Source organism: Amaranthus tricolor, chromosome 13 (assembly GCF_026212465.1).
Source record: "Amaranthus tricolor cultivar Red isolate AtriRed21 chromosome 13, ASM2621246v1, whole genome shotgun sequence".
Taxonomy (NCBI): Eukaryota; Viridiplantae; Streptophyta; class Magnoliopsida; order Caryophyllales; family Amaranthaceae; genus Amaranthus; species Amaranthus tricolor.
In genome coordinates this window covers 7,586,031-7,598,220 of record NC_080059.1, presented here as the reverse complement: position 1 = coordinate 7,598,220, position 12,190 = coordinate 7,586,031, and the positions used below count along the sequence as shown (strand labels likewise).

The 12,190-nt window shown below is 36.1% G+C and overlaps 3 protein-coding genes across 3 annotated transcripts; all 3 read right to left on the bottom strand.

The window, feature by feature from the left end:
* Nucleotides 1-1,068: 1,068 nt before the first annotated feature.
* On the bottom strand, nt 1,069-2,672 carry LOC130798766 (uncharacterized). The gene is made up of 3 exons (XM_057661863.1): nt 2,511-2,672; nt 2,045-2,415; nt 1,069-1,735 (listed from the first exon to the last, which is right to left on the bottom strand). Exons 1-3 carry the CDS (start codon nt 2,670-2,672, stop codon nt 1,069-1,071), a joined length of 1,200 nt encoding a protein of 399 aa, XP_057517846.1.
* Nucleotides 2,673-2,831: 159 nt separating this feature from the next.
* LOC130798663 (putative disease resistance protein RGA4) lies at nt 2,832-6,430 on the bottom strand. Its single transcript, XM_057661751.1, has 2 exons — nt 4,425-6,430; nt 2,832-3,420 (listed from the first exon to the last, which is right to left on the bottom strand). Exons 1-2 carry the CDS (start codon nt 5,059-5,061, stop codon nt 2,840-2,842), a joined length of 1,218 nt encoding a protein of 405 aa, XP_057517734.1. The 5' UTR covers nt 5,062-6,430; the 3' UTR covers nt 2,832-2,839.
* Nucleotides 6,431-6,614: 184 nt separating this feature from the next.
* Nucleotides 6,615-11,822, bottom strand: LOC130798765 (succinate dehydrogenase subunit 7A, mitochondrial-like). The gene is made up of 5 exons (XM_057661862.1): nt 11,813-11,822; nt 11,224-11,363; nt 11,014-11,133; nt 8,527-8,629; nt 6,615-7,029 (listed from the first exon to the last, which is right to left on the bottom strand). Exons 1-5 carry the CDS (start codon nt 11,820-11,822, stop codon nt 6,968-6,970), a joined length of 435 nt encoding a protein of 144 aa, XP_057517845.1. The 3' UTR covers nt 6,615-6,967.
* Nucleotides 11,823-12,190: the final 368 nt, after the last annotated feature.

Here is a 12,190-nt window from a genome sequence, read left to right as displayed (position 1 = left end):
TTAGATGATTGCTCATTGGAAAACATGTCACCTTGTTCATCATGCCTTTAGGTGCTGTTTATTAATGTTATGACAAACGCAAGAAAAATAAACAGAAAATAATAAAGGTCCCATATGGATTTGTGTGGTTCACTAACAATGTGTTAGCTGCGTGTACAGGCAGAGAGAGAATCTTTGAGGAGAGAGTTGAATACAGAATACAATCAGTAAGTTAAAGAAAAGTTTCATAGATCCCGGTAAACCTAATTTAAATAGAACTCTAGAAAACCTAATTAAAATAGTAAAATAAATAGAGAATATAAAGTAGTTGATGATAACAATAATGGATTTATTGAAACATTAGGCTGAGAACAATTTAAAATAATTTCAATACCTTATATCAAAAGTGTAGGAATATAGTCGCATAAAGTGGAATTGCAACAAATTATTTCTTAAAATCTAAACAGAATCACATGCATATCATAATATAAATTATCAAACGTAATAGAATATCATACCTTTGATGCATGAATTCCATGTAATGTAACCGAGTATGAAATATCCAAAATAGAGATAATAAAACATTGAATATCGTTCGTTCCTATAATGTTGGTCCACAAGCACCAAACGGATCACCACCTATACTAATACGGAATATGAAAACTACTTTTCCTCTTACTTTTATGATGTAGAAATGGTGTTATAAAGAATAAACAAAAGTGATGAAGAAATGACACAAAAATGATTTATGAGCATATGCATATTACTTGAAAAAATGACACGATGAATTATGCATCACTTATGTTCCAAGTAACATAATAAATATCTCTTCATATTTCTAATTTGCAATATACTACCACAATAATACCAATAAACATTTTATGTTATTTGACATAGTTTTATCCAATCAATACTTATACGTGTGACCTCATAAGATCCGATTATAATTAATAGTAAACTAATCTAATTAGTGTAGAAATCAAACTTGGTTTCTGTAAAATGCTATTAATTGCTTAGAATAATCGAATATATTTTATCTCTATAATTTGTCCTATTTATATTTAGTGTTCATACTTGATCGAAGGACATTCAGTTGTGTCCAGAGATCCATTCTTCTTTCAACTTTGGGCACTGATAAGGTTTGATGCTGAAACCCACAAATTTGGTAGCTTTCTGCATCATATTTTTTGAAGGCAACCATATCAGATTTTCCATACCCTCAAGAACTATAGTTCGCAAACATGTGAGGTTCCCCAACCAATTTGGTAGAAATTTCACGCGAGCAAAATGGCTTATGGTTAATCTTTGTAGCTGAGTAAAATGTTGAAGTTCGTCAGGTAAATTTCCGACTTTCGGCCAGCCTATAAAGCACAAACTCTGAAGGGATTTTGCAACCGCGCAAGAACCAGTGACCTCCGGGAAAGGAAAAAAATCGAGATCTTGACACAATGGACCAATCTCCAATTCTGTAAGATTACAAAGGCTAGCTAATCCCTGGGGTACATTAGTCATCCTCATGCAGTTATGTATTTCCAATCTGCATAGATTAGTTAAAGGCTCAATGTTTGGTATACCTTCCAACAAAGGGCATCTGCCTACCTGCAGTGTCTCGAGAGAATTTCTGCTGTCAAAAACCGGGAGATATGTAAGATTGTTGCACCCCCAAAACACCAATATCTTGAGAAAAGGGAACACAAAAGATGCTGGAAGCTCCTTCAGGTTGTAGCAGTAATAAATTTTCATCTCAACAAGGTTGCTAAGTTATGATGGTCGCGAGGGTCTTATATCCATCAACCACGATGGTAATGTCGTGCCACTCCTCGAGCACCTCTTTGGAGTTGGTGATGCAAGTAGCATTATAAGACCATGTTAGGTCTAACTGGTGAATGTTTGTTTTGCTCTTGAAACATACATGACTTGCTTCTTCTCTGCTCCGCACATGTTCAAGATGACTGATAATTAAGCTGCCTGTGATATCATTTAGGAACTTAATATCAGCTATCCTTGCACCCCACTTACCATCATGATCTAGCCTATTTGATGTGCCTAATTTAGCTTCTAATACCATGGTAAATGCAGAACCGCGTAAACCTCATTATTGATGCATATGTGCCTTAGCTTGACAAGTTTATAGAGTTGTTTGGGAAGTATGGTATATGTAGACAGATAACGAAAACATGATTCAAGATGTCTTGGCGTCTGCAAATTGTAGAGTTCCCCCAAAGTAGGAGGTAACTTCAGGATATCGTTTTCAGATATATCTAAATACCTCAAATGCTTCAAACACCCAATTGAGTTGGGTAGTTCAGATAAACCAGCATCCACTAAAATCAAAACCCGCAGGCAATTTGCACTCGTGAGAAGATTTTTGGGGATTCTAATGCGTAAAGAATCAGAGATCAAAGATCGTAGCTTCTTCAATTTTAAAGGGAGAGCCTTTTCAGTCAACAAGACATATATCGGACACTCGAGGAAATGTGTATCTTGTCGATATTTTCTGAAAGTCTCAAACACTCTTGTCCCGCCACAACCTTTGCAAGAGCATGAACAATATCATGCATCTTACATCTTGCTACCTTGCCTTCTTTGTCGAGTACCAAGTCTTGGAAAAATGAGTTGTTCACCAAAATATTGAAGTATTCATTGCCAATTTCCTCCATTCTATCATATGGCTGCAAGAAACCTTGCGCCATCCAAAGTTGGATTAAGCAGTCTTTTTCGATAACTGTATCCTTGGGAAAAACAGAACAATATGTAAAACAATTTTTTATAGCCACAGATGGCAAATAATTGTAGTTCAACCTCAAAGAAGGCAGGATTCCATTTTTATCTTCCAGCTTCCACACCTCACTTTCTTCAATCACTCTCCACTCTTCCAAACACTGATCCTTAACAAATCTGCAAGCACATTTATTGCTAAACGGACACCCCCACACTTAGCAACCATCCTTTCTGCTCTATCCACATCTATGATATGCTTTAGTCTTTTCGGGAATAGGGACCAACTGTCAACAGCGGTTGGACCCTTTAATAGATAAATAAGAGGTCTATTCCGTGTAGTCAAAGCTTGATCCTCGCTATTAATCTTCATTCCTGCTATCACCTGGGAACTATGAGAGGTAGCTAAAACTACTGTCCCATTAGACCCGCCAATATCCAGCAATACACTACCCAAAGACTCCCATACTGTTAATATTGTATCCCAAACATCATCTAGCACCAGTAAATATCTTTTCCCTCTCAATTCCATTTCAAGTTTGGCTACTGTTGCTTGATAACTTGATTTCTTAGATGTTTCATCATCTAGAAGTTTGATCATCTTATCTAAAATTCCCTTCACTTCAAAATCATGGGATACACATACCCATATTCGTTTCTCAAAATGCTTTCTGACATCATCTCTGTCAAATGCTCTCTTGAATAAAGCCGTCTTTCCAAGCCCTGCAAGATTTTTGTAATCACGAGCATTAGATGATTTAAACTGTAGGGTGATCTGGATTATAAATGTAGAATGATCTTTACTGTACGCTAGTCTTTAGACTTCTAAAGGAGTGCGAAGTAGAGAGGTCAATATTCTAATAGTCATAGCTAAAATATCAATGTCCTTTGTATTCAATGTCTCAAGATCATCCATTTCAACTTCAGGCTGTTGATTAAAAAAATGACCTATACTGAATAGGGAATAACCTTATTATTATCGACTTTGTTCGAAAAAAATTTAAAGAGACCAAATAAGAAAGCAATATGGACTATAAAGTCACTATTACTATCAAAGAAGATGCAGGAGATGATTGGTGATTACTCTGATGAATTTGATGCCTGTGCTATGGGCCGGATACATGCCGATCCAAACAAAAATGGGCAAGATTTTGCGAAAACAGAGAGCAAGATACTTCAGTCTGATGTGATCCGTCTTAATGAAGCGCCAGATCAAGACCACCAACAAGCCCTAGACCCATTGCACAAGCACTTTTAATATCATGCAGGTAGCCTTAGGGTGAGTTTGCGCTTTGGACATTGGATAACATTTGAGGAAGAAAAGAAAAGGAACGGAAGGGAAGACGAGGGAGGGAAGATTATCGAGTTTTCCTTCCAACGTTGGAAAGATTTGTTTAGTACAAAATGTAAGGAACTTCCCCCCTTCAATTCCCTCCTCTTTTGGTATCCAAATGCGTGAAATGTCCTGACATTTCCGGTGTGTATAAAACGTAAAAGAATCAAGCAATACAAAGTGCTGACTTTAATGGAGGGATAACAGACAAGTTCAATTAAGAACCATCATATAGAAGATGGCCCCCTTGATTATAAATGATCCACATCCATTATAGACAAAGATAATGTAAGTAGTATCCCGTAACCAAAAGTCCTAAATTATTAGTCAACTTTCCAGATAAAAGTAATTCGAACGCTAAAAATCTACAAATTGATGTTTGCAAGAAAATTACCTGCCATTCCCACTATGCCTATCACATTTACATCTCTATCAGCATTCTCAGGATGGCACAACATCTTCACAATATTGGCCTCATCTTGATCTCTCCCAATAAGCCCACGACTATTGACTAATTCCTGCTGTACCTGAAGTTGTATATCTTCCAGTACAGGCACACCTCTGCTGGATCCTGCAGCTAATTCAACTGGTTTGATGCCCAGCACTTGAGCATCTCTATAAACATCTTCTATACAACACATCAAGTACCTCACTTTTTGACTCCTTTGTATGTAAAGCACAACTGGATTTCTATGCAGGGTGAAGAAGGTACGGATATTTTTCGTGAACCGGGATTGATTGTTAAGCATCAGCTTTCGCTTAAGAGCTTCATACACAAGCTCGTCAAACAAATCGTCAGCTTCATAGGCCACATTTTTTACTTTGCTAAGCCAATCATCAAGTAAAGGATTATAAATTCTCTTATTTGCTGCTCCACATAAAAGCATATGAATTCTTTTCAAGTTATTGTCAAGCACTTTCAGATAATTCTTGAATTTAGAACTCCACGCAAATTTCACATCTTCTGCTGCACGGGACAGAACTGCTGTTAGCACTGCCATAGCTGCTTCCATTAGAAAGCTTTCTGCCATGATTGTGTTTGAAAAGGAAGAAATGAATAATGAGAAGTATGAAAGAAAATCAAACGTGGGTGCTAATCTGCTCAGTTGATAGCCTGTCACCAAGTTGGTACTTTGTTTGAGAAGTTTATAATTTTCTACAGACCCCCAAGTCAAACGTACAATTGTTGTACTCCCTCCATTTCTGTTTGTTGATTAAATTTTGATCAAAACCGTGAGAGCTTTTTGATCAAAGTGTAATTGTCAAGGAACCAACTCAACCAAAAGCTTAAGCTGATGGTTGGTCTCATGATATGTTATATACTCTAGCACCTCCCCTCAAATGAGAGTCCTTTGGACTAGAAATGTGGATGCAGCATAGACCCTCTTCATACCTGACGCTAAATATTTCATTTTAAATGAGGGGTGGTTGAGATTTGAACCTGTAACCTATTGTTGGTTGAGTTGGTTCCTTGACAATAACCAACAAACTAAAACAGAAGAACTGAGGTAGTAGTTCACAATTCGTACCCAAGTTCTTTACTGAAAGATGGGTAAATGATTACATCAAATTTAAATTGGTCCAAATAAATAAATTAAATTGGGACCAAGCAAACGAGTTCATGAGGATAAATGCCAGTCAGATATTTCTTCAAAGAACTTATGAGCATTACTTACAAATAGATAAATCAATTTTTACCGTCCGTTTGATTATTAGTACAAAATGGTAGAAACATTAATGGAAAATGTAATTTAAGTAGAAAAACTATTTCACAAAGTTCCCAAGGATAAACTAAAAACACACATTTGAAGGTAAAAGTTCCACTAAGATGGAATTGACATAGCACAATTTATGAAAACTAAATCTCTTACTCATTTTTTAAGCACCATTTTACACCTTTACCGTTAACAAACCTTCAACTTACAGTTGTAGCTTACAGCGGCTGAACGATTATTTTAAGGCAAAAATTAATTGTTTGTCGCCTATCTTATTATAATGTCTATCAGTCTTTTACTATTGTGTTTCCAAGATTTAGTACTTTTTAGCCCTCTCTACTCCTTCAAACTCCCTCACACATATTCAATACTTCTTCAAATACTTTTTAGTTTAAACTCTTTCAACTTCCTCAATCACTCACAACCACAGCATTTATCAACTTCTAACATTTTTGAGCCGTTGAAAAGGTTGTGTATGCTTGTCCGGAGCACAATTTCTATGTGTTTTGAGTCCTGACCGAGGACCAACCTATTACCTAACCCAATATTCATGCAATCGAGCCTTGGACGACACATTTGATTGCTCCCTAGCTGTTAAAATCTAGTTGTGTTGGTATTAGTCTCATTTACCTCGGCACGTCCCCAGGTTGGAGGATATAAAGAAGTGTTTTTCTGAAGGTCCTTTTCATGGTATACAGTGAAAAGCCAATAGAGGAAGACATCTATGAGGGCAGACATTTTAGTTTTCAAAAATCTTGTTTGCATACAGTTATGTTTGCTCTTCTCCGTAGCGTAATGTTCTGCCTACTATCTTCCCGTCAAACAGGCAAAGTTTGCATCTATTAAATCTACATCAGACCCAGAAAAAATGTAGCGTATAATAGGCATCCACAACTCGCACATTCAGATACACATTACAAAGTATCTTAAACACGCAGCAAATCTACAAACTGCAATATTTCGAGCCTCACATTTTCTAGCAGCAACTGATACTGTATAAAGTTTGGCAAATGTATTAGGAAAGGAGAGTTCAATGGTTAAGAAAAGATAATATTCCACAAATTCTCCAATTTAATAAACTCTATAGTCTATATGCTACAAGCACTCATTCACATAATTGGGCTACTTATTCAGGACAGAGTACTGCCAACCAGATTGAACCATCCATCATTGCAGTTGACGTAACAAAAACTCATAGTAGGTATGCATTTCTGCTAGTAGATTATTCCTGACTCCTAGCTTCCGCTCGTGTTGAAGCCCTAACATAGATCTCGTAGCAACAGCCTGCAAGAAAGACAATAGAAGATGGACACCATTGAATTGACTTACAAGTGCAAGATGAAGCAGGTCATACTACCAACAGTAAATTCAATTCAGTTGGTAAGAAGGAAATTGAATTTAGCAGCCTGGGCTAGTGCCAAAAGCCTATGAAAAATGAGCATATAAATTTGATCTTAATACTCCCAAAAAAAATACTCCGCAGCTTAATATTTTCACATTTATGAAAGCTCAAGACCCAAACCACCTAAAATAGAACGAACAAATGATGAGCAAGCCAGGACAGATGGGAGAGCAGTAGGCAAAAGAGGAAGAGCAGTGCTTGGACGAGCAAGCATGTAATCGAATGACCAAGACTATGCTCGGATGAGCATTTGGCACGAGCATAGGCAAAAGCAGTGGGAATGTGGACGAGAAGCCTACGTGCAATGATGCATTAACAAGTGGCTTTAGCAGGAACGGACATTTGTCTATGATACTTGTTTTCTGCACTACGCATGCATTTAAGATTCGTACTTTTGAGGAATTGATTCCTTAGACCTTGGGTGATATTGGTGGAGTGAGAAGTTCTCTAAGAGAACCACTATAGAAAGAGTGAGAATAGCGAGCCATCAAGAAGGGGAAGTAATCTTCAAGTAAGACAGCGCCATTGAAGAAACTTGATGGTAGCTGATACAAGAGCTTGTAAAAAGTCGATTGCTTCAAACTTGCAAGGGAAAGAGATCAAACACTAAAGAGAGCTTGAGAGCTATAACAGTTGTATTTAAGATTTTAGTTGTTGAGTTACACATAAGTAATATTGTTCTATCAAAGGTTTCCACCATTACAGTTGTGTTTCTCGTTGCTTTTGACATTTTGCCTACACTCTTTGTAGTTGTTGCTAGTTATGTTTTTCCTCTCAAACACTAGTGTTTTCCCTCATATTTCACTACTACTTTTTTCCTTCTTTTTATTCTTTTGTTCTTTAGTTTTCTTCTTACTAACCAGAACTCTTTTTAGGACAGCACAATACAAGAGAAAACTCTCAGACAACAATAATTTTGGAAATTCATACAGATATGGGAATAATAAAAAGCAAAAGAACTTTGAGTTGAAAAAAAACGCAAGCGCTAATGGCATTTTTTGATACTCCTGATCTTAATCTGCAATCCCACATGGTTGGGATTAGGCTTTGGTATTTTTGTTATTGTTCTCGTAAATTGCAAGCTTATTATCATCAAGGTGTTCTCTACTTTCTAACTTTACCGCTATAATTCAGAGAACTCGTATGTGTAGCTATGACTTGAAGAAATGGGGGGATCTTTTGAATTAGGTGGACAAAAAGAACAACATAACCTTAGAGCTTGCAACATTTATCATAATTCATAGTCAACCAATAAGAAAGTACATCAATTAGAAGGCAGTACTGCAGAAGCCATTGTTGGTTACCCAGATGGAGAACATGAAAGAAATTTAGGAAAATTACAACACATCTCAAGTCACAGAAAGAAAGCAGATGCATACCAGCCACAACAATGACAGTGAGAACATCACCCACTCTTTTAATTCGTTTTGCACCCTGCTTATATGATTTGAATTGACTCAATGTTGAATCCTTTTCCAATAACTGTTGAAAGCATAAAAAAACCTCATCAGAATAAGAATGCAACATACATTCCATCCTTTCAAATAATTATAAAAATCCCTCTAGCTGTGGCTTATGAACAACTTTCTAACAGAAAACTGTCTTCAAAGAGACCAAATTACTAAATAGAATAACCTAATATCACCTACCAAACTATCTCATAAAGCATTGACAGTTAAGTATGATTTGAAGGAAAAAGAAAAGTTAAACCCCGCCCTCCAAAGAAAAAACCTCCAATGATGGAAGTGATAGGCTAAAAAAATGCCAACTAAATATTATTTAAAACTCCACCAGTAAGGCACTAGAGTATACATCATATTCAGAAAGCCACCTTTTAAAATTTTCTGTTACTACCTCCATCACCAAGTGTTTATCACACTTGCCTCAACGCGTCCAAGACCAATATTTGATCAAGTACTACTATATACTCTTCAGAGCTGATACTTTCAAAATAAATATTTCAAAAATAATTAAGATCTCACATTAGAATGTAATAAAACATACTATTACACAAGAAAAAGGTCAACGTTAGTGAATTCTAGAAGCAGAAACATTTTGGAGCTGAGGGTGCATACTCTGAAGGGTTGTTTCAAACTAAATGCTCCATTTAAGATTATCAGAATATATAATTGACTAGTTCCGATTTTAGTTATTACTCAAGTTGGGGTCAGTCAGGTGATTATCCGATTATAGATATGACATATGATAAGAGTAAAAGCCTAACTGTAGTTTTAAGTTTAAGGATTAGTTTGAATTTATTTTCCCTGAATGTGCAAAAGGGTTATAAGTAGCCAAATTTATAGAATGGTTCAATTTCAATTATGCAACCACAATATTAGAAACACAATGAAGTTATAAGTATGAAGTTGATGCCTGAGTCTATGATGTGCACACACTATGCACAAAAAGTATTTAACTTTTACAAAGTATTTGAGTTGGCTGAAGTTATGTTTATTGTTTACATTTTCTGTTTTTCTTAAAGATTTTTCACCACTAGCTTTGGCCAAGTAAGCAAGTATATGATGTAGAACTCTAAGTTAGTCTAAACTAGAAGATACATTCGCAAATCTATTTTAGGGTTTTGATGATTTTTATTTTTCTTAAAGGGGTCAATAAAAACCCTGTCACAAATAAAATTCTATTTACCAGTATACACAGAATTTTATTTAATAACCAAAGATAACAATAACTGAATAGTTTTAAAAGCCCCCCGCATCACCAGCATTATCAGGCCCTTTATCATGCAGAATTACATATACTCAATAAGGCACTGCCACTTAGATACATGATTGCACATCAGTTAAGTGGAATTTTAAGTTCAGAGTGTAAATCAACTTCAGTTCTGGACAACAAAGATTGAAAACCATCGAAAGCAAACCAGTATAACTGGACATGTACAGAAGGGGGCTAGCAAACAAAAACCATCACAATCTTACACCTAATGAAGCATAAATTTATCATAAATCAAATCAAACTTCTAGAAACGTAGCACCACACCTAGTTCAACTGAAATACGCATAACAATAATTCAGTTCAGCTATCTATAATGCAAAAAGGGTATACTCGTGGAAAGACATTTGTGAAACCATTGATGTGTTGATGTACTTTTTTGGCAAATGACAAATCATAAAAGTAATTCATCTTCAGAGACAATGGTATGTTCATAAGAAGACAAGGGATAGTACCTTTTCCCCAACCATCCACTACCTATATCCCCCTCCTGCCCTCCCCTATAAATAAGGTATTGAGGGGAAACAGACTATCAAAGCAACAGTAACAATTGGTCAAATTCTCCCTTTAACACTTTTTAGTTGAAAACTCAAATAGATCATTGTATTCAGAAAATCAGCACCTGTCAATACAATATACAAGGGTAAGTTACTAGGGGCAAATATTTACTCCTCCAAAACACTATGATGCTAAAAGCAAATCATTTTTTTTTCTTCTCCCAAACTTCATCTATTTGCACACAGAAAATAAATTGCTCCAGGATAATGATTCAGAATTTACAAAAGCTCATATTGAAGATCAAACAACTATTTGCCATCAATCATAAGTAAAATTCACGTGTCTTGTTATCGATTACAAATCATGGCAATCAATCACTATTATCAATCCAGAATTTTTCACTTTAAAACCCAAGCATACAAATCCATCATATAGGGGTAGCCAAATCCAACCATAAGCTAACACATATCACTTCTAGCTTCATTAAATTAAATGATTTAACTACAAATAAAAGCTAAATACAAAAGGCAGTACCTTACTAGACCTAACTAATCTCAAAATATAATAAATTCGATTGATATTCATTCAAAATCATCAACAAATCATATTCAATAACAAAAACAGGGAGGGAAACTGACAGCTTTCTCACGCTCCCCAAGGTCGATATGAAAAACCCGCCTGGACTGCGCAAACATACTTTCTCTCCTCTGTCGTCCAGAAAATATAGCTAGTGAGTTAATTGTGATGAAAACTGAAAATCAATGTTGAAACAGGATTAGAAATGGTGGAAAAAAGTAAAAGCAAAAATAAAAAAAAAGAAAAAACAGGAGGAAATGCGAATAGAACACCAAGTCTCTAGTCCTGGCAACGGGTCGTGGACTGGGTTCAGATGGACACGGATCCAGATCCGTTTTCAAGTACAGTATCCAGATTGGGACAAAGATCCGCGGGTCTAGTTTCGCAAGACCCACATCCAGATCCGTGGATACTGCGGATCCAATATCGGATTCGGGTCCAAAACAGGTATGATTTGTTTTTATTTTTTTTTTGTATTTTTAAATGGTGTTGAGATTGCAAATTTGCAATAAAGCTATATTTTTAGACTAATGATAATAAATTATCATCATTAGTCTATAAATATATCTTTATTGCAAATTAGAATTAGAAAATATAGCAAGTGCACTTGATTCACGTGTGCCTGGGCTTATAGGGGGAGTACTGGGTCTTGGAGGGAAAATTAGAATTAGAAAATTATATATATTTAATAAAATTAATATATAAAAATAAAATGGGTCCTCCAAATCCGCGGGTCTGAGTCTGGGTATTTTTCTTAGATCCAAATCCAGATCCGTGAAATTTAAACGGATTTGGATTCAACCCGAATCCGACGGGTGCCTTTTTAAGAATCCGAATACGGATCCGGGTCGGATCCAATACCCATTGCCATCCTTAGTCCCCAGTGACAAAACTAAAATTGCCTTCTCAATTTCTTAATAATCACGGAGACGGGCAGGTACTGCATGCCTACTCATGACCTGACACGAAATACAATCAATTTTGCGAAGACTAGCCAACTGCTAGTCACGAATTCACCATTTTGTGAGATTAGTACGATATGACACATGACCTACAAAAGTAGGCTGCCAAGTCCACTTGTATATAACTAATTGTGACACGACACATATACTTATGTTGTATCACAATTTATTGTTTGAGGTTGATATATACAACTCAGAATGATACCAAGATCATCATTGCACGACCTGCCAAGCATATGATCCGCTTCGACACAATCCAAGATGACTCGACACAACA

Excerpts from the sequence above, each read along its gene's own strand:
- LOC130798663 (XM_057661751.1), bottom strand. The coding sequence starts at position 5,061 with ATGGCAGAAAGCTTTCTAATGGAAGCAGCTATGGCAGTGCTAACAGCA. Across the intron at positions 3,421-4,424 it reads AGGCATAGTGGGAATGGCAG|GGCTTGGAAAGACGGCTTTA; the intron begins GTAATTTTCTTG and ends AAAATCTTGCAG.
- LOC130798766 (XM_057661863.1), bottom strand. The coding sequence starts at position 2,672 with ATGGCGCAAGGTTTCTTGCAGCCATATGATAGAATGGAGGAAATTGGC. Across the intron at positions 2,416-2,510 it reads TTGTTCATGCTCTTGCAAAG|GCTCTCCCTTTAAAATTGAA; the intron begins GTTGTGGCGGGA and ends TTGACTGAAAAG. Across the intron at positions 1,736-2,044 it reads GCGGTTCTGCATTTACCATG|CAACCTTGTTGAGATGAAAA; the intron begins GTATTAGAAGCT and ends ATCATAACTTAG.
- LOC130798765 (XM_057661862.1), bottom strand. Across the intron at positions 11,134-11,223 it reads TTGCCAGGACTAGAGACTTG|TTTTCAGTTTTCATCACAAT; the intron begins GTGTTCTATTCG and ends TTTCAACATTGA. Across the intron at positions 7,030-8,526 it reads CACTGTCATTGTTGTGGCTG|GCTGTTGCTACGAGATCTAT; the intron begins GTATGCATCTGC and ends TCTTTCTTGCAG.